This window comes from Sitophilus oryzae, unplaced genomic scaffold (assembly GCF_002938485.1).
Source record: "Sitophilus oryzae breed Bouriz unplaced genomic scaffold, Soryzae_2.0 scaffold_469_pilon_pilon, whole genome shotgun sequence".
NCBI lineage: Eukaryota > Metazoa > Arthropoda > Insecta > Coleoptera > Curculionidae > Sitophilus > Sitophilus oryzae.
In genome coordinates, this window is record NW_022147050.1 from 136827 (window position 1) to 158538 (window position 21712).

At 34.1% G+C, this 21712-nt stretch overlaps 1 protein-coding gene across 1 annotated transcript in view; it reads left to right on the forward strand.

The window, feature by feature from the left end:
* LOC115886131 overlaps nt 1-21712 on the forward strand; it is a 183414-nt gene that overhangs the window by 115301 nt on the left and 46401 nt on the right. Inside the window, exon 2 of the mRNA XM_030905204.1 lies at nt 7584-7795. Within this exon, the coding sequence (XP_030761064.1) occupies nt 7584-7795 (212 nt within the window). The remainder of the gene's footprint in view (nt 1-7583; nt 7796-21712) is intronic.

Consider the following 21712-nt stretch of genomic DNA (forward strand, 5'->3'; position numbering starts at 1 on the left):
TCTCAGCATTCTGCGATATACCCACATCTCAAATGCTTCCAACTTATTCATTGCGCTTACTTTGAGTGTCCACGACTCAGCCCCGTAGAGAAGTGTGGAAAGTACGTAGCACGAAGTTGTCTTTTATATGGATGTTAAGACGTTTATCGCACAGTAGGTTCCGCAATTTTAGGAAGTTTGATCTAGCCATCTCAATTCGAGCTCTGATCTCAATGTCTGGGTTTAGGTCTTCACTAATCCAACTGCCCAAATAATAGGTATAAGGAACCCTAATATAGTTTGAAAGAGCATTTGAATCTGCTCAGATTAATATAATTTTCATGTAAAATATACCGGGTGTTGTATTTGAAATAACAAAGTTTTTATGTAAAATAAATATTTAAATAATATATCAGCAATTTTTGGTACTCCTGTATAAATTTAAGGAAGCAATAACATTTTTCAGTAAAGTATACTTCTTTACCTTTAAACCCAGCACAAGAATTAATTCTGGAAAGTTATGTACAGGGTGTTGATAATATATTCTATTGTAAAAAAAAAATTCAGTTAACGTCTCCTTTTTGCTGCAATGGCTAATCTGGACGGGGCCTACTTTGTTTACGCGGAATCCGAACCGCTGTCCTCGGCCATATCATGGTCAATTGCCTACCCACTTGGCAAGTGTCTAAATCGACTCTCACTCACGAGATATCCGATTGTATCCGGCCTTGAACGGGCGGCGGCGTGAATGAGCAGTGTGTGTCAATAGATTTTACACTTTTGCCTTTTTTTTTGGACAACAGCACGATACAGAGTTTCGAACCGGTCACCCATCCATCCACTAGTATCGCCTTACGTCGCTTAACTTCGGTGTTCTAATGGGAACCGGTGTTTCGACGTAGCTGGGCCGTTGCTCTATTCTATTTTAGCATGCATATTTAAATATTTTTAAATATCTCAAAAACCAAAGATTTTAAACATATTTAACACTTATAACAAATGCTTTTTTTTTGAACCCAAGAATCCAAAAATGAAATAAAACACTGGGCGTTTCATAAGAAAAAGTATAACTTTGGTTTGGATCTTAGTTCTGAAATACCCTGCATATTTCGAAATAATTTCGAATCTTTCCGTTTTCGTATAATAAACCGAGGCGAATGAGGTGCGCCACCCTGTATGTATACTATTTTGTTTTTTTCAATTTAATATTTTTACTTTTTATTTTCACGCCCATTATAAAATTTTAATCTACAACTTGGTGTAAATTTTGACCGCTCCCCTAATTGCGCGGCTGTGTTTATTTCAAAGAATGTTATTCCTGAAAACAAATCAACAAAGTCTAATTGCTGTGCTATTTCTTACTTTCAATAGCGCGGATATCGGAAAGGAAAGTAACCCGGCAAAATGTCAGAGGAGAGAACTTAGACGGTTGTGATCAAACAGAAAAAAACAAGCAAGGTTATCTAAGTGGTTAGCTTGCGCTGCGAAAGGTAAGACAATCATAAATTCGACCCACTTTAAAAATGAACGCCTAAGAGGAATAGAGAGCTACTACAACGTTAATTAAATGTTTGCACCGGTAATCCTACTTTATCTTTTAGGATTATTTATTTTCTTTATTACACGAGCATAGAAAGTAGAAGACGCGAATTTATAAGAACTGTATACATACAATACATGCTGACTGACGAAGTTCGTATAAATGTATGTCCTAAAATGCTTAGTTTCGGAGATACAGGGTGTAGAAATTTAATTTTGATTTCGATTTTTTCCAAATAATTTCTGAAGTAACGTCAATATTTGGATGAAAATTGGTGTTTGAGAGTTTTTTGACCTGAGAAATTTGATTTTGATGTCAAAATGACTCCTACTTGTAGGGGGCGCCACCTACATATTTTTTGTTTTTAACTACTGAGTAAAAAATATACATTTACGACGTTTTTTTACATAAAAAAGGTATGTTAGTACAAATTGCTACAAGTAGATATTTCGAATCTAAATTATCAATACCTGTCATCATTGACATAAATTAAACATGTTATAGTCTGAAATCATAAATTTGAAATGTTTTTGTGGCAAAAGTTCAACAGAACCTGTTTTACCATCATTTTGTCGACCAAAAAATTATGATTAAGTAATTTAAAAAAATAAGAAGTTCCCAAATTTATCATTTAATGGAATAATTATTATCTACTTAACATATAGGTACTTATTTTTTGTTAATAATGACATGTATTGACTATTTCCATTCCCAATATCTTGAGAACTGTTGCTCGTAGCGACTTTTACTTAAGAGACATTTTTTACATAAAAAATCACGGAAATGTATACTTTTTCACCCAGTAGGGGGGGGGTTATACAGGTACAGACGAAAAGTTATTACTCTTCAAAACTGTTAAAACCTTTGAATAAGAAGACTAAGGAAGGAGCATATCAAAAATCTTAGGTACACCGCGATGGGCCTCAAATATGGCCGACTTAAATTCCGGTTTATCAGTGTCGTTCTAATTTTATTTAAAAAATGTAAAACTATGATGTTGGGTAGACGTGGGGTAGACTCAATAATTTGTTGTTTTATTTTACGTTGTGAATAAATGTTGGTAGTTATTAAAATTGTTATAAAAGTATATGATTCTAATAAAAATAGATAAGTTATAATAAGTATTTATTAACACAAACATCCGATACGCTACTGAAGCAGGTAAGTCAAATTAACGTATCTAAATTCTTTGACATCTAATCTTTGACAAGTAATAAATAAAAGCTAAAATGCAAGAAAAATATATAATTTAGTTAATTTAAGTGAATTTCATAAATGATCGGTTTACTACACGTATGTATATTATATAGTCACTTACTAGCGAAAAGTTGTTCCATTATTTCACTCAATTTTTGCCGAGATCAACCGCACGCTACACAACCAACTATTTTAGAGTCTTTTTCGATAAATCGCGATAGTGTCACTGTTAATTTAAGTTCTGCCACAATTTCCATCTAGATTTACTACCTTTATACAACTATCAGTAGTAGAATAAATAATAAATAACATAAAATAAGCTCCGTAAAGACTGACAAATCCACAAAATTTCAAATCAAATTCAAATGTGTCAAATGAATCGTCAAACAGAACTGTCAAGGATCCCCACCCTAGAGAGCTTTTATGGTGGCTTTTCCGCCCACCATGCATGAATACATGGATAGCATTATGCTCCTTCCTTAGTCATTTTATTCAAAGGTTAAAACAGATGTAGGTGGCGCCCTCTACAAATAGGAGTCATATCGACATCAAAATCAAATTTCTTATGTCTTATGCCTGAAAAATGCTGGGGTAGGTGCCCACTGGTTCGTGGTATTTAGTTTTCGGTCCAAATACTCCTATCCTTGTCCCTGCTTTGGTTTTGGAAGTATCAGTATCTTACCAGTCTTTTACCTGCCGAGCAAACGTTTCTCTCTTCCAGTCCTTTTTATTGCTCAATACTACAGTGAGGTGTTTCTCAAAGCTGTACATTCTTGGTATGCCATCCACTGGGAATTGGATAAGTGGAAGTTTTCTTTTTGGGCGTTCCAAGTTCCTTAGCTAAAAATTCTCCCAGTACTGTTTCCGTCAATGATCATTCTAACCATTGTCGCATAGAGCATATCTACCGACGACGATATGCAGTGGTGTTAGGCCTAGAATGTCGTCCATTGCTGCTGTTAGGCATGTTCTCATAGCTCCCGTGATGCAGATGCATGCAAGTCTCTGGACTTTGAACAGATACCTGGCTGTACGTTGCTCTAGTTTTGTGTACCAAGCAATTGCTCCATAATTAATCATGGGTATACATCCAGCATAAAATGTTCTATTTCCCATCAGTCTACTGCATATGAAGAGAGCCTTTGTGGCTTTGCTGGTAATGTTTTAAAATACCTGTTCCAGAGAAGTTTACTGTCCAGGGTTATTCCCAGATATTTTGCTTCCTCTGATGGCAGTATTTCTTTTTCATCTAGATGGATTCTTTTCAAGTTTTTTAGACTTGCATTCTCGTGAATGGCACTACCGCTGTTTTGTCTGAGTTGATACTCAGTCCGACAGTCCTTTATCATTTCGGTGTGATTACACGGAAAAAAAGCTAAACTGGCTTAAAGATTATTAATCTTGAACCAACGATATGCTAGTTTCCCCATTCCGCAAATCTAGTTATACTTCTTTTTAAGAAAACCTTATCCTTCGAAGCTAAGAAAATTTATCTTTTATTTAAGATTTACCTAGTATTGAAATTAAGATTATAACTACACTCTAGACAATTCGAGATAAAATCTTGTTTCGTGTACTACTTATACTTATTTGTAAATTAGCAAATTATTGCATTAAGTATAGAAATTCTTTGTGTACATGTAATAATTACTTTATTCAAGTGTAATATCACCTACTATAAAATAAAGCCTCTTCTTACTTTTAGGTTAGTTACTAGACGCGCCGACTAGGTAGTTTATAAAATTATAAAGTTTTTTTGTTATCGTTTGTGCTTGTGATATGATGTGAAAATGAAGGACCTTCTTCAGGCATGGGAGATGACGATTTGATCCCAAAATTTCAAGGTAAGTTTAGCGATAATCCTACATTATTTGATGACATTGGTTGGAGGTGAGGGGGACTCCATTTTAATATGCATTATTTCTTCTACACTGGTGGTAAACTAGGTATGGAAACAACGCGGTTAAACTACGCGTTTGGAATGATTCAATTATGTTTTAACAATTTTTATTACTGTCTCTCGTTTTTAATTAGCGATGCCGCTGTCCAATATCTACCTATATTGGGAAATTACACAGTTTTATTGTATTTTCTTATTACGAAAAGCATGTCATTTGGTAGGTGATGTTTGGCTAATCTAATTTAAAAAGTATTAACCATATTCGGGGTTATTCTGGTAATATTTCAAAATTCCATACCTATTGTAAATGGAAATTAAGAAAAGATTTTACCAAAACAAGAGTTTCTAACAAGATCGAACCCGAACCTCCGAAAGCATAGGGAACACGTTACCGAATTTTGTGAGAACTATATAGTTTTTCGATCCCGGTTAATATTCGTGCTCAGAAAAACTGGTTTATCCTAAAATCGGGTTTGCCTGGTAACATACATGAATATAATAGAGTTGGGACATGCTAAAAATTTTAATTTCCATTTCCAATAGGCATGGAATATTGTAACATCACCAGAATAACCCCGAATATGGTCAATACTTTTTAAATTGGATTAGCCAAACATCACCTACCAAATTATATGCTTTTCGTAATAAGAAAATACAATAAAACTGTGTAATTTCCCAATATAGGTAGATATTGAACAGCGGCATCGCTAATTGAAAACGAGAAACGATAATAAAAATGTTTAAAACATAATTGAATCATTCCAAACGCGTACATACCTAGTTTACCACCAATGTATAAAAAATAATGCATATTAAAATGGAGTCCCCTAACCTCAAACCAATGTCATCAAATAATGTAGGATTATTGCTAAAATTACCTTGAAATTTTGGGATCAAATCCGTCATCTCCCATGCCTGAAGTAGGTCCTCCATTTTAACATATCACAAGCACAAACGATAACAAAAAAACGCGTCTTTATTAGAATAAACGGCGCGTCTCGTGTCGCAGAGGAGAAACAGAAACCAAATGAAGATAGGAGTCAAGAATGCACTGTTGCGTTGTTGCTGTTGGGGATGGTCACTTAATATAAGAATAGTAATAGTACTCTTGGAAATTAGGGTGTTATTCTCGCGCCGAGAATAATATACTTATTTAAAGTCTTAATACACCGATTTCAAGTAAAAGTTTTAAAAAAGTTAAGAATACTTATTATTATATAAAAGCATTTATACTACATTTAATAATAGTTTCTTCGTTGCTAAAGGATTTATTCACTTGATAGTAATATAAGTTTTTCTTAAATATAAGTCATTTTATTCTTTTTTTTTAGATTCAAAATTACTTAAAGTGACTATAACTATATTTAAAAAGCAAGTGTAAAAGTAAAATAGTTCCAAATATTTGTTGTACTCATGGAAAGAATACTATCCTTAAAGAAAGTGTAAAATTTTAAGTGTATGATTGTTCTTGAATATAGAAATGATTTTTTCCGTGTAAGGAGAGCATTACAGCCATATCCTTAACCAAGAAATTAAAAGAAAACTTAAAGGTGATTAACAAGCAGAATGAGTGGGAAGAAGCAGCTCACAATAGAACGGAATGGAGAAGAATTGTAAACTCAGTTAACAGTGACAACCAAAAAGTAAAGAGGCAACAAAGCAATGAGATTTTTGAATGTCTGGAGTGCGGTGACAGATAACATCACACGTATCGAGCTTTTCAGAAAACATTTTACAGAAAAACTCATGAAAGAAAACGCCTTGCGGGACCATCTTCTGATGCGTTTCATACTCGTTAGCGAGTAATGGCAGTATGTATGTGATTACGGAGTCTTCTTTGGATAATATATTTTTTAATTTTAACAATCTAGAATCAAACCGCTGCGCTGCTGCTATTGAATTCTGCCTCTAACAACTTTAACCGCATATTTTTTTCGTCCGTCTAGCCTGCCAATATAGCTCTGTACCCGCTGGACCGCAAATAACGAGCTTTATAGGTTAGGATATCAGCCGTTTCGGCCTAGTGCCGTAATCGTCCCATCATCGATTTTGTAGGTTAGTGAGCCGTGTACGATCAAGACCGAATTATAACGAGCGTGACGAACTTTTCTCCTCTATGAAATTTCAGATTATTCGCCGTCGGATATTGTGACCGCGTGATGACAGGTATTAGGGAGTTATCGCAGGAGGTTTGCTAATTTTTACGTTATAGTCAAATCGTTAAATAAACTATACAGGGTGTTTCAAAGAACATTCGCCATCTCTCGTGGGGAGATTCCTCACGTAAAAATAAGATTGATTTTTTAAAACATAGGTCCGATTCTGCTTTGTTTCATCGCTATAGGGTGTTCAAATCTTAATAATTTTTCGATTTATTATAATTTTCTTCCAAGCACTTTTAGTGATTTGAATGAAATTTTAAGGGTAAAAATTACTATAAATGCGACACATATTTTAATGCTAAAAGTGTCGACAAATTTATCAGGGACGTGTATATGGGTTATCACTGGAATATTTAAAAAAAAACATGTGCGCCACTGACTTTTTTCTTTTGATGTCAAAATTGTGTAGGCCGCTTAATGCCAATTAAAAGTTATCTCTTGATATTTTGTCGAATTCCGCCTCCTTGATGAGTACTTGAAAGAAAATTATAATCAATCGAAAAAATAGTAAGACTCTAACACCCTGTAGCTACGAAACCAAGCAAAATCGGACCTACGTTGATATAAAAAATAAATCGTATTTTTCGTGAGGAACCTCCTCACGCGAGATGGCACATGTTTTTTGAAACACCCTGTATAGAATCAAATAATGATGTAATTTTTTTCCAGCATGAAAACTAAAAATATTGATTTTATGTACTAAAAATATAAAATATATTTTTGTTTCCACTTTTTTGCCCACCCTTCTTGTAATTAATCAATATTATAACCCTATAAATGCTTCATAAAGGCTATTTTATTTCAGATTCTCCAGAAGTACAATGTACTCCAGAAAAAATGCGCGTAGAGATTCCTCTAACTCCCACCACAAACAGCATATACATCCAGGGACTGAAGGACTACCCCGATCCAGCTTGCAGACCCCATACGGACGCTACTGGCAACATGGCGGTATTCGAACTGGACTTGGACAACGTGTTCAGGTGCGCCGTGACTAGGGTGGTCAACAAACAAACGGTAAGAAACCAATATTTTCTTTATAACGTTGCATGCCGCACACAGTCTTCTATCCCTGAGACTAATTTGTGCAGATCCCTGATGGGATTAGAGCATAGCTTCTCCTGTACTATCTTTGCTTTCCTAAATAGAATGTATAGCATGTCGTCGGCGCGGCGATCCAGAGCCTCGAAATGATATACAGGGTGTCCTAATATTCCGTGGACACAGAACTACTACGTATTTTTGGAATCAATATAAGTTAATTGGACACAATTTAGCTCTATACAAAAGTGTTTCGTTCTTCCGCTAGAGAGCATCAAACTTTATAAAAATAAACACATTTGTTAAGATATTTTAAAAACCGTTATTCCGATTTGAATGAAATTTTGGATGACTCTGTTTTGATAAGTGCGTTTGACTTTTATAAAAATTAAAAAAAAGTACGGGAAGGGTAAAAACTACCCCCTCCCATACATAAATTTTAGTGTAAATATTTTCCAACGCCACCGACGACAGATTTTCTTTTTGTAAAATGGACTTTCTAGTATTTACTACATTTTTTGTCTCTTGCAAAAGAACGCCACATCGCATTGTTTGTGAGAACACAATTTTTGGAGAATTTATATTTCCAAAGAAGACCTACAATATATACAGGAAGTTTCAATATTCCGTGGATATAGAACAAGTACGTATTTTTCAAATGAAAATAAGTTAATTGCACATAATTTACCTTTATACAGAAGTGCTTCGTTTGTGCGTTAGAGGGCATCAATAAAAAATCAATCTGAATGTTTTTTAATTTTAAATTACTTTAATTTCGGGAAATGGGTTTTTAGAATAAATAATTATCCGGATTTTCAACTAAATCCCTTCGAACCGACAACAAAATGGCGACAATGCATTCCCAAGTCGGCTCTTTTTTTTCTTTTACGCGCACCGACTGGCACATCATGATCATGCCGTCCGCCCAGTGTGGCCAGATTTGCGTGAACGCTTGTCGCTAAACTGCCTGTCAGATGTCGCCCAAAATCGCCATGTTGCCAGCGCTTCATATATCGCCCAAAATCGCAATCTTGTCATTATACAGGGTGTCCCAGAAAGAAGTGCAAGTATTTTAACTCGTAGTATAGTTCAACCCCAGAAACACGCCTATGAGTTTTTTTGCGAAAATATTTTTATTGAAAATTCCGAATTTTTTCAATTTTTTTTTGGATTTTTTTTTAGTTTTTATTTAAAAAAAATAATTTCTTGATAATATGGCAACATAGGTAGTAGATTAAATTTACAAGCAAGAAAATCCAGAAAAGATCCAGTGGTTCTCAAAATTTTAGCAAAAAATAGTTTTTTTTGTAAATTTTCGAAGTCAAATAACTCCGTTAGTTTGGACCTATTTGAAAAACGATAAAGAGAAAATATGTTTCTTTCATCGAGATCTACCACCCCTTAAAATACTTGCACTTATTTCTGGGACACCCTGTATAGCCAAAATCGCAAATTTTTAGCGCTTGCGAAAAATGCGTTTTAGATATTAGGTAAGTATCACTGTACTGTAATAAAGTTCTGATAACCTATATATTTTTTATTTATATAATAAAATTGGTTCCAAAATACACAACTGTTAATGTTTTATTTAGGTATTATAAACACTAAATACATAGGTATTTTCTTTATAAACAAATAATAAACCTATTATAATATTACTAAAAAATGTAATTCAAAATTTCAAAAACCTCATCATCTGGAGTGTCTTGTAAATTTTTATGCATATCGGAATTAAACCTAGACAACAAATTTTTAGTAGGTTCAAAAATCGCGAAAAAAGTCGCAGAGTTTTTCAATTTGTAGCCCAAATTGCGATAAGTCGCCCAATCTGGCTACACTGCGTCTGCCCATCATCCTTGACTGGGCTTTCCCTCTCTCCCCGCTCAACCATAGAGCATAAAGACTACTAGAAGCCGACTCGGGACCACATTTGCAATCGACATTTCGATTGCGTCACCTTTCTTTCGAAAATACAGAAAAGAAACTTTATTAAGTAAATACTGATAATATAAAAGATGTTGCCACATCTAATATTTAATCATTAAATTATAAATACTCCGACATATATAAATTCAATATTTTCGCCAACTACATTATTAGAGCATAATAGAGTTTATGCGTCTTCATAGCTTGATATGACAAAAAACATCTTTTGGAAATCAGATTCGGAAAAATAATTTTTTCCTCAAAAAGTATGCGCGGTGGCGTTTTTTACAAGTAACAAAAAATGTAGTAAATACTAGAGGGACGATTGTACGAAATAAAAATGGGTCGTTGGTGGAGCTGGAAAATATTTACGTTAAAATTTATGAAGGGGGTAGGTTAGGTAGGGTAGCTTTCACCATTCCCGTACTTTTTCTTGACTTTTGGTAAAGTGAGATGTTAAAGCACTTAACAACATATCAACACCCAAAATCTCATTCAAGTCGGAATTAGGTTCTTAAAATATCCGAAAAAATGTGTTTATTTTTTTAAAGTTTGATGCCCTCTAACGGACAAAAGAAGCACTTTTGTATAGAGGTAAATTATGTAGAATGAACTTGGGACACCCCATATTTTGTGGTCTGCTGTTCAGGATCTTTATCGCAAAGTCTATAGCAAAGACTTCCTAGATAAAGGTTGAGCTGATTCGGGTAGCACTTAACAGCCATCTCCTATCCAGAGACCTGTTGTAAGGCCTTGCTATGCCAGTGTCCCTATCTGTTTCTCCAGTGGACATTCTGCTTTCCCCTAATCCAGAGTTTTACTGCACTTCTTCTTCTTCTTCTTAAAGTGCCTATCCTCTTTGGATGCTGGCTATCACATTGATCCATATTACTTTGTTCACTGCCGTGCTGAACAAAGCTGTTGACGTCAATCCGGTCCATGCTCATAGATTTCGCAGCCACGATATTCGTCTGCGTCCCGCTGATCTTCTGCCTTCTATTTTCCCCTGCAGTATGAGTTGGAGTAGGCGGTATTTCTCGTTCCGCATGATGTGTCCGAAGTATTCCAGTTTTCTTCTTTTGACATTTACCAGAAACCCCAACTCTTTGTTGATGCGATGCAGTACAGTCTTATTTGACACGCGATGCACCCACGAAATCCTAAGCATGCGCCGATAGCATCACATCTCTAAGGGTCCACGCCTCTGCTCCATATAGAAGGGTTGAGAGCACGTAGCATCTCAGGATTCTGATTCTAGTACGGACGTTGAGGGACAGGTTGCATAGCATATTTCGCATTTTGTTAAATGTCCCTCTCGCGATTTCGATTCGGTGTTTTATTTCGGGAGAGTGGTCCCAGTCTTTAGTCAGGGTGCAGCCCAGGTATGCAACTGTCTCGGCCGCTGGGAGAACGATGTTGTTAGCAGTGAACTGAAAGTTGTTGATGTAGTTCTTGCTAATGATCAACGTTTGAGTCTTCTTGCAGTTCATCTTCATTCCGTATCTGCTACATGTATTCGCCACACGAGCCTTTTTTTAAGCCTTTGGGGACATTCAGCGGTATCGGCCAACAGAACGGTATCATCTGCATATCTCAAATTGTTTACTATTTCTCCGTTTATTACCAGCCCATCCTCTGTGCCATCTAGTGCCTCTTTAAATAGATATTCCGAGTACACATTGAATAGCAGAGGCGACAATATACAGCCCTGTCGCACTCCCCTCCTTACACTAAACTCTTCTGAAGTTTCGTTCTCGATTCGAACCACGGCCTTTTGTTGACGGCAAAGTTTTGCTATTATCTCTGTATTTCTATCGTCTATTCCTGATTCCTGTAAAATCGAGATGAGTTTGTCATGCTGAACTCTATCAAAGGCTTTTTCGAAGTCTATGAAGCACACAAAGACATCTACATTGACGTCGCGTGCTCGTTGGATTAGGACTTGTATTGAAAACAGAGCCTCCCTGGTGCCCAATCCCTTTCTGAAGCAGAACTGAGTTTCACCTACGTTTTCATCGAGCTTTCTATACAGGGTGTTTCAAAACAAATGCGAAAAACTTCAGGGGGTGATTCCTTGTTCAAAATAAAGGGTAGTTTGCTTCATAAACGTTGGGTCAAAAGTCAACCATTAGGGAGATATCGCGGTACAAAGGTGGCGGAAAAATAATGTTCTTATTTTTTATCTTGAAAACGAAAAGAGATAGACTAATGAAATTTTATGGAAGCATTACTGTTATGAAAACACACTTTTTGGTAATTTTTTCACTTTTTTAAAATGAGTGGAAGGGGTTGAAATAAACTATCCCTATCATTCTTGTTAACGAAATTTAAAGAAAAATCTTATCAAACACATGCAAAAAAATTAATTTGGATAGTTTAGTTTGTTTAGAAACTTTTTTATCTCTTGTATTTTTTTTTTATAAAACTCACCGATTTGAAATTAAAAAATAAAATGTAAAGCATTACATGTCAGGACTAAAAATATTTTTAGATTAAGAATCTAGTGATAATAATGATAATAATAATAATTTAGATAATAACGTATTGCAGTAGGGTAATGTCAAATAAAAACAATATTAGAAACATCCTAAAAGTGACAGCGGCCGACTAGATTTTTTCCTAAAAAAATTACAGCTGCCCACTAGATTCTTTATCTAAAAATGTTTTTTGTCCTGATATGTAATGCTTTACATTTCATTTTTTAATTTCAAATCGGTGAGTTTTATCAAAAAACACAAGAGATAAAAAAGTTTCTAAATAAACTAAACTATCAAAATTATTTTTTTTTTGCATGTGTTTGATAAGATTTTTCTTTAAATTTCATTAACAAGAATGATAGGGGTAGTTTATTTCAACCCCTTCCACTCATTTTAAAAAAGTGAAAAAATTACCAGAAAGTGTGTTTTCATAACAGTAATACTTCCGTGAAATTTCATTAGTCTATCTCTTTTCGTTTTCAAGATAAAAAATAAAAACATTATTTTTCCGCCATCTTTGTACCGCGATATCTCCCTAATGGTTGACTTTTGACCCAACGTTTATAAAGCAAACTACCCTTTATTTTGAACAAGGAATCACCCCCTGAAGTTTTTCGCATTTGTTTTGAAACACCCTGTATATACGTGTTTGGATGATATTAAGGAGAATTTTAGGACGTGGCTCATCAGACTGATTATCCCGTGATCAGAGCATTTGGTCGCGTTTGCCTTCTTGGGAAGCGGTATAAATGTTGATAGCAGCCAGTCGTTTGGGATTTACTGCACTACGGGTCATAAATTTGGGTATTCTGTTAAAAATATTTAATTCACTACAAATTACGGTTAAGTTTTTTACCTGCAAACGCCCACCAAGAAACTATCGTATATACAAAAACACGACGCACGTTTCGCTCTCGTCTGTCTCCGAACTCTCGTAAAATTTGCATTAATTTGTTAATGGACGCCTCCGTCGGGACGCCTGGCAAAACAGCGGACGACGTGAGAGCGACGCCGACGCCTCGTGGCGCCACGAGGGCTTTGTGACGTCACGTTGACGAGGGTTGTGTAGCCAGCGAACAGATTTATAGTTCGTATCAAATAAACTTTTAGTCATGTGATTAAGCTTGACCGGTACAGCGTTGCCCACTTTTACATATTTTATTTTAATCAAAACATTCTAGAAAACCAAAATAAATTAATCATAAATATAGAAACAGTTGTTATGTACATCAACAAAACTCACTTCCTTAAAAGCAATTAAGGGACATATAAGTCCATTACTACCGCTTTCCCCGTTCAAAATATTCTAATAAAGTTGCGATGAGTTTTTACGGCTATTAAGCTATCTTGTACAGGGTGGGTCAAATTCGACGCTTTTAAATGGAAACACCTTTTTCTATAGGAGATAGGCAAAAACTAATATCGGTGTCTGTAGATTAATTTTCATCAAAAACATAATGGTGAAAACCGCACATAGATATCTGTTACTGTTTCGGAGTTACGGGGTGTTTTTCAAAAATATGCATTTTTAAAAAATCGCTGTAACTTTTTTCCTATGGAAAATTTTGTATTTTTAGAAATACATTTCCAAAGCACCTTTTTACGTAGAATTTAATGGTTTAAGTATATTTTTTTTTAAATTAATAATTTAAGAGTTATCAACAGAAAACTTGATTTTTTTATTTGGGACACCCTCTATATATTTAATTAACTGAAAAGAACTTAAAATTACCTTTCCAAAAATATAGCACACTTGATATTTTGTTATAATCCCCTTCGAAATACAGAATTTTTAAAAGTTTGCCACTTTTAACTAGTAGGCTTTGGACTCCTTATTGATGATATGCCCTTAATGGAACTCGAAAACATATTTTTCCAGCAAGACACCGCCTCTGAACGCTGAAGTTATCAGAAAATTTTTGCATCCACCTTCAAGAATAATTGAATAGCTAACCAAGATTCCAGCGTTGGCCGTCGAGGACGCCTGACTTAGTGCCCATGGATCTAATCCTATGGATATATTTGCGGAAAAATAAAGGTTCCTTATTCTTCCGTATAATCTAGATAATAATTAGAAATACTTAGCAGTTATGAGAGGGTATCTTTCATCACCACTGAGTTAATGAATTCCGCCAGAAATGTTCAAAAACTGCCCCGTCTGTCCATAACAGAAGACGGTCGATATGTCGAACACCTGTAGCAAAATCTCATGTCTTGGTTTGCTATTAATTTTTATTGTTATCTGTTTTATTGTTATCTGTTTTTATTGTTATGTGTTGATGTTGGTTAAATATATTTTAAATGATTAAAAAGTCTGCATCTCTCATAGCAAATATTATTTTCGTTTTAATTGATGCTTACAGCTGGATTTTTTTTGCATTACAGCCGGTGCCTTTCAAAGCCTTTAAAGCGGGCAAATTTTTATATACTCTATATCTCGAAGAGGAATCGAACAAAATATCAAGTGTGTTATATTTTTGGAAAGGTAATTTTAAATTCTTTTCAATAAATTAAAAATATACAGGGTGTCCCATTTAAAAAATCAAATTTTCTGTTGATAATTCTTAAATTATTAATTTAAAAAAAATTATATTTAAACCATTAAATTCTACGTAAAAAGGTGCTTTGGAAATGTTTTCATAAAAATACAAAATTTTCCATAGTAAAAAAGTTACAGCGATTTGTTAAAAATGCATATTTTTGAAAAACACCCCGTAACTCCAAAACGGTAACAGATATCGATATGCGGTTTTCACCATCATGTTTTTGACAAAAATTGAGTTCCAGACACCGATATTAGTTTTCGTCTATATCCTATAGAAAAGGGTGTTTCCATTTAAAAACGTCGAATTTGACCCACCCTGTACACTTCGCACTAAAAGAGGTTCTAAAAAGGACGGTGTTCGACTGCAAGGTCTGCTAGTAAAAAAATTAAGCTTAAAGTATTACAACACAGAGTTTATTGAAACCAAAATCTCGTGATACAAAACTAAAGTGTCAAAACGAATGACAACGTCAGGAAATCGATGAATAAATATGGCAACATGAGATTTTAGCAGAGCTACCAGCTGAATATCCCCAGCGGGAAATTTAAATTCCAGTTAGTAAGCCCGGCGCCGAATAAGTCCAAGGTTTCAAAATCAATTTTATTTTTTTCCTGTCGTTACTTGGGGCTTCTTTCAAAGCCTGAAATAAAAAATGCAGGTCCGTATATTTAAAAAAATTAAGTCCTCTGTATCTTACAAATTATCAGCTAATTTGAATATCTAAAAATACTATCAGATAGCCATAATAAAATGGATAGGAGAATGTGCAACAGTAAGGAACGACAGGAAAAAATAAAATTGATTTTCAAAAAAATCCGTTTTTTTTTTCAAAAAACTCAGCAATCCTTGAAATTTTTAAAACTTTTTGGTCGTAAAAACTTTGCCCCAATTTAATCATGTTCGTATCTATTACGATTACCGAGATACCAATGCTCGCACCCCGAATTTGTAGCACCCTGTATATTGTATTTTTCTTTTAATTGCCTTGTATAAGTTTTGTAAATATGTTTACTATACTATACTCTATAAATCTATGCTTTTTTTCATAAATAAGGTAAAAATGCATTATTTAACTTTTTAATTTAAATCAACATAATTTAAAATAGTTTATTATTATTTATCTTGCCCGGGACGAGGACGGCATAGTGATTGAGGCTGTAAAACTCGGAGGAGGAACATTATTAAAATGGATTAAAGACTTATTTAATCTATGCCTTGAAAAAGGAATAACCCCGTCTCAATGGAACAAGGCCATAACGATACTTCTCCATAAAAAGTGCGATATCACCGAGCTTGAAAATTATAGGCCGATAAGCCTTCTTTGTCACTTGTATAAGCTGTTTACCAAAATCATTGCCAAACGTCTTGAACGTAAACTAGATTTCTATCAACCAAGAGAACAGGCAGGCTTTAGGAAAGGTTATGGAACAAACGATCATCTTCAAGTAATTAAAGTCCTGATAGAAAAATCTGTGGAATACAACAGGCCCCTAGCATTGGTGTTCGTTGATTTCCAGAAAGCATTTGACACAGTAGAATTAACATCAATAATAGCAGCATTGGAGCAGGGAAGAGTAGATTATAGGTATACAAGGCTTATAGAATACATATATAGTAATGCCACTACAACTGTAAAACTTCACGAAACAACAGATAAAATTGAGGTAGGCAGAGGAGTTCTACAAGGGGATACTATTTCGCCTAAACTTTTTTCAGCTGTCCTTGAATACGTAATGAAATCACTCTCTTGGGAGAATAGGGGCATAAATATCGATGGTGAAAGGTTGACACATCTCAGATTCGCAGATGACATCGTCCTTGTCTTAGATAACATCGGAGATTCAAAGCAGATGCTCGAAGAATTAGTGCAGGCCTCATTAAGAGTCAGTTTCCGGATAAATACAAGTAAAACGCAAATAATGACAAACTTAGTGCTGGCACAGAACATCAGAATAGGTGACGCCGACATAAAAGAAACACATATATACAAATATCTCGGGCACGAAATACAAATCGGAAAGAACAACCAAACACACGAGATACAGCGCAGAATAGGTTTGGGTTGGGCTGCTTTTGGCAAACTGCGGGAGACCTTTAAAAGTGATATACCTATATGCTTGAAGAGGAAAGTTTATGAACAATGCGTCTTGCCGGTAATTACATATGGAGCGGAAACTCTAACATTAACGAAAAAGTCAGCAGAAAGTTTAAGAGTAGCCCAGAGAGCCATGGAGAGAGCCATGCTTGGAATAACTAAAAGAGACAAAATTCCTAATAACACTATCAGACAAAAAACCAAAATTAAAGACATAGTGGAACACGTAACTCGAATGAAATGGAGATGGGCAGGTCATGTGGCGAGAACATCTAAAGATAGGTGGACTAGAAGATTGTTAGAATGGCGACCCGAGCAGATAAACGTAGCAGAGGCAGACCACCGACACGCTGGACCGATGATGTAAAGAGGATTGCTGGAAATTGGATGATGACGGCCCAAAATCGAGAGACATGGAGAAATATGGAGGAGGCCTACGTTCAGCAGTGGACAACGATGGCTACATGATGATGATGATTATTTATCTTGTTATTTTAATAAACTTTACTGAGAATGAACTTATGCAGCTTTTAAATAACGCATTCTCAATTAGAATTATTAAAATTTTCGATGCACTCGTGCAATAATTTCGCACGCAAAAACTAACGTGGAATAGCTAATAACCAAAATTGGCCGTCGAATAAATTATTCCATTGTTTTAATTATCAAATTTAAACCGGCCGCCTGCGTTAAAAAGTGAAATAATGCATTTTTTACGTTGTTTATGAAAATAAGTATAGAGTACAGGGTGGGTCAAATTAGACGCTTTTAAATGGAAACACCCTTTTCTATAGGAGATAGACAAAAACTAATATCGGTGTCTGGAGCTCAATTTTTGTCAAAACCGTCTGTTACCGTTTCGGAGTTACAGGGTGTTTTTCAAAAATATGCATTTTTAACAAATCGCTGTAACTTTTTTGCTATGGAAAATTTTGTATTTTTATGAAAACATTTCCAAAGCACCTTTTTATGTAGAATTTAATGGTTTAAGTATAATTTTTTTAAAATTAATAATTTAAGAATTATCAACAGAAAATTTGATTTTTTATATGTGACGCCCTGTATATTTTTAATTTATTGAAAAGAATTTAAGATTACCTTTCCAAAAATATAACACACTTGGTATTTTGCTCGATTCCTTTTCGAGATATAGAGTATATAAAAATTCGCCCTCTTTAAATAAGTAGGCTTTGAACGGCACCGGCTGTAATGCAAAAAAATTCTAGCTGTGAGCATTAATTAAAACGAAAATAATATTTGCTATGAGAGATGCAGAATTTTATAACAATTTAAAATATATTTAACCAACATCAACACATTTAAACTATATCTAATAACAATAAAAATAAATAGCAAACCAGGACATGAGATTTTGTTACAGGTGTTCGACATATCGACCGTCTTCTGTTATGGACAGACGGGGCAGTTTTTGAACATTTCTCGCGGAATTCATTAACTCGGTGGGGGTGAAAGATACCCTCTCATAACTGCTAAGTATTTCTAATTCTTGTCTAGTTTATACGGAAGAATAAGGACCAAGAGACCTTTATTCTTCCGCAAATATATCCATAGGATTAGATCCATGGGCACTAAGTCAGGCGGCCTCGACGGCCAACGGCTGGGATCTTCGTTAGCTATTCAATTATTCTTGAAATTGGCTGTAAAAATTTGCTGATATTTCAGCGTTCAGAGGCGGTGCGTCGTCTTGCTGGAAAAATATGTTTTCGAATTCCATTAAGGACATATCATCAATAAGGTGTCCAAAGCCTACTAGTTAAAAGTGGCGAACTTTTAAAAATTCTGTATTTCGAAGGGTATTATAATAAAATATTAAGTGTGCTATATTTTTGGAAAGGTAATTTCTTTTTCTTTTCAATTAATTAAAAATATAGAGTGTGTCCCAAATAAAAAATCAATTTTTCTGTTGATAACTCTTAAATTATTAATTTAAAAAAAAATATACTTAAACCATTAAATTCTACGTAAAAAGGTGATTTGGAAATGTTTTGATAGAAATACAGAATTTTCCATAGTAAAAAAGTTACAGCGATTTGTTTGAGCTACAGCGATTTGTTGTTTTAATTGTGTATTTCGAAGAGGATTATAACAAAATATCAAGTGTGCTATATTTTTGGAAAAGTAATTTTAAATTCTTTTCAGTTAATTAAAAATATAGAAGGTGTCCCAAATAAAAAATCAAATTTTCTGTTGATAACTCTATACTTAGAGCATTAAATTCTACGTAAAAAGGTGCTTTGGAAATGTTTTCATAGAAATACAAAATTTTCCATAGCAAAAAAGTTACAGCGATTTGTTAAAAATGCACATTTTTGAAAAACACCCCGTAATTCCGAAACGGTAACAGATATTGATGTGCGGTTTTCACCATCATGTTTTTGATGAAAATTGAGCTCCAGACACCGATATTAGTTTTCGTCTATCTCCTATAGAAAAGGGTGTTTCCATTTAAAAGCGTCGAATTTGACCCACCCTGTACATTATATTTTTCGAAAGCCCGTAACAAAGAAAATAAAATAAAAAAATAAAAATACATACAGGGTGTTCAATTTAAAAAAAAATATAAGTGTACAGTTACCGCGCTAAATTCAAAATAAATTCCTTTTAGATAAATAGTAAATAAGTTGTAAATAGTTCTTTAAGTAGTTTTATCGTTATTGTTTTTTTACTTAGTGTAAAATAAATTGTGTTTAAATAAATTAGACTTTCTATCCACAAACCGACGAAACACGTAACAATATCAAGTTAAAAAAACTATTTACTTTAAATATAACTATTTTATTTGGTAAATTTTCTTCCAGTGGCGAAATACCCATAGGATATTTTTGGTTATCTATTTGCATTAGAATTATATATATTTAGCACAAAACTAAGTTTTTGCGGAATCAATTTTATTTTATAGTGTTTCTTAACAATTTTTTAGAAAATAATTATTATTATCTGTTAGCAAATGTATATAGATTTTTTAGGTATTTGCGGATCTTTCTTCGAACAATCGTTCTCTACCAGTTAACATAACGGACCCCAGTCTTCAAATGGCTTCGAAACGTGAAGAACATCGGTTATTATTAATAAATTAAAATAAACATTACTTTTAAACGGCCATAACGATGGCTGGCATTTCGTTTTATGGCGACTTAATGCGAATGCGCTTTAAAATACACACATTGCCGACCAATAAGTTACGGGGATACGACTTTTGCAGGATGTGTTCCGGCAACCGGCGTTTTAAGGCGAGTCCACACCGAAAAACCATTGGAAAACACGATTCCAAACGTCTGTAAATGTTTTTAAATTTAAAAATAATTTTTTTAAGCGAATGTCACAAAAAATGAAGTTTTACGGATCTATTAACGTCCCTAACTTTGAATAAGAAGACTAAGGAAGGAGCATAATGCTATCCATGTATTCATGCATGGTGGGCGGAAAAGGCACCATAAAAGCTCTCTAGGGTGGGGATCCTTGACAGTTCTGTTTGACGATTCATTTGACACATTTGAATTTGATTTGAAATTTTGTGGATTTGTCAGTCTTTACGGAGCTGATTTTATGTTATTTATTATTTATTCTACTACTGACAGTTGTATAAAGGTAGTAAATCTAGATGGAAATTGTGGCAGAACTTAAATTAACAGTGACATTATCGCGATTTATCGAAAAAGACTCTAAAATAGTTGGTTGTGTAGCGTGCGGTAGATCTCGGCAAAAATTGAGTGAAATAATGGAACAACTTTTCGCTAATAAGTGACTATATAATATACATACGTGTAGTAAACCGATCATTTATGAAATTCACTTAAATTAACTAAATTATATATTTTTCTTGCATTTTAGCTTTTATTTATTACTTGTCAAAGATTAGATGTTAAAGAATTTAGATACGTTAATTTGACTTACCTGCTTCAGTAGCGTATCGGATGTTTGTGTTAATAAATACTTATTATAACTTATCTATTTTTATTAGAATTATATATTTTTATAACAATTTTAATAACTACCAACATTTATTCACAACGTAAAATAAAACAACAAATTATTGAGTCTACCCCACGTCTACCCTACATCATAGTTTTACATTTTTTAAATAAAATTAGAACGACACTGATAAACCGGAATTTAAGTCGGCCATATTTGAAGCCCATTGCGGTGTACCTAAGATTTTTGATATGCTCCTTCCTTAGTCTTCTTATTCAAAGGTCCCTAAAGTGTATCTTTTTTGGCTGCTTTTGCAAACAAAATCATTATGAGGGCAGCCTACTAGACACATTTAATTTACTTATTTGAGTTATTTCCACGTCCTTACGTTAAGATTGTTAAATTATAAAGGCGGCCTACTAGACACACTTAATTTGCATGTTTGGATTATTTACCCATAAAACAAAAGAAAAGGTTCCGTTGCTAGGCTATTTATTTACAAGCTTTCCGTTTCTATCAGTGAAATAAAATTTAAAATAAATAACTAACAAATAATAAAAACCACGTTATACGGGATATACTGTGATACAAAACAGTTAAAAATAAAATATAAGTATAAAACAATCCAGCTGAAATTTATGAAGCCGCCAATGCAGCCACTCTAAATTTATTACCTGAAAAATCCAGGCAAATTTACTTAAAACAGTATGACATTTTTATGAAATGGTGCAACATACATAATATTAAAAAATTAAAAGAAGAAGTACTCCTCGCATTTTTTTCTGGAAAAGACCAAGGTTTCAAAATCATCAACATTATGGTCCGTATACTCGATGTTAAAATCAACAATTATGGTCAAAATTAACATTGATATCAGCAAGTTTTCAAAACTGAATGCTTTCTTGAAAAAGCAAAA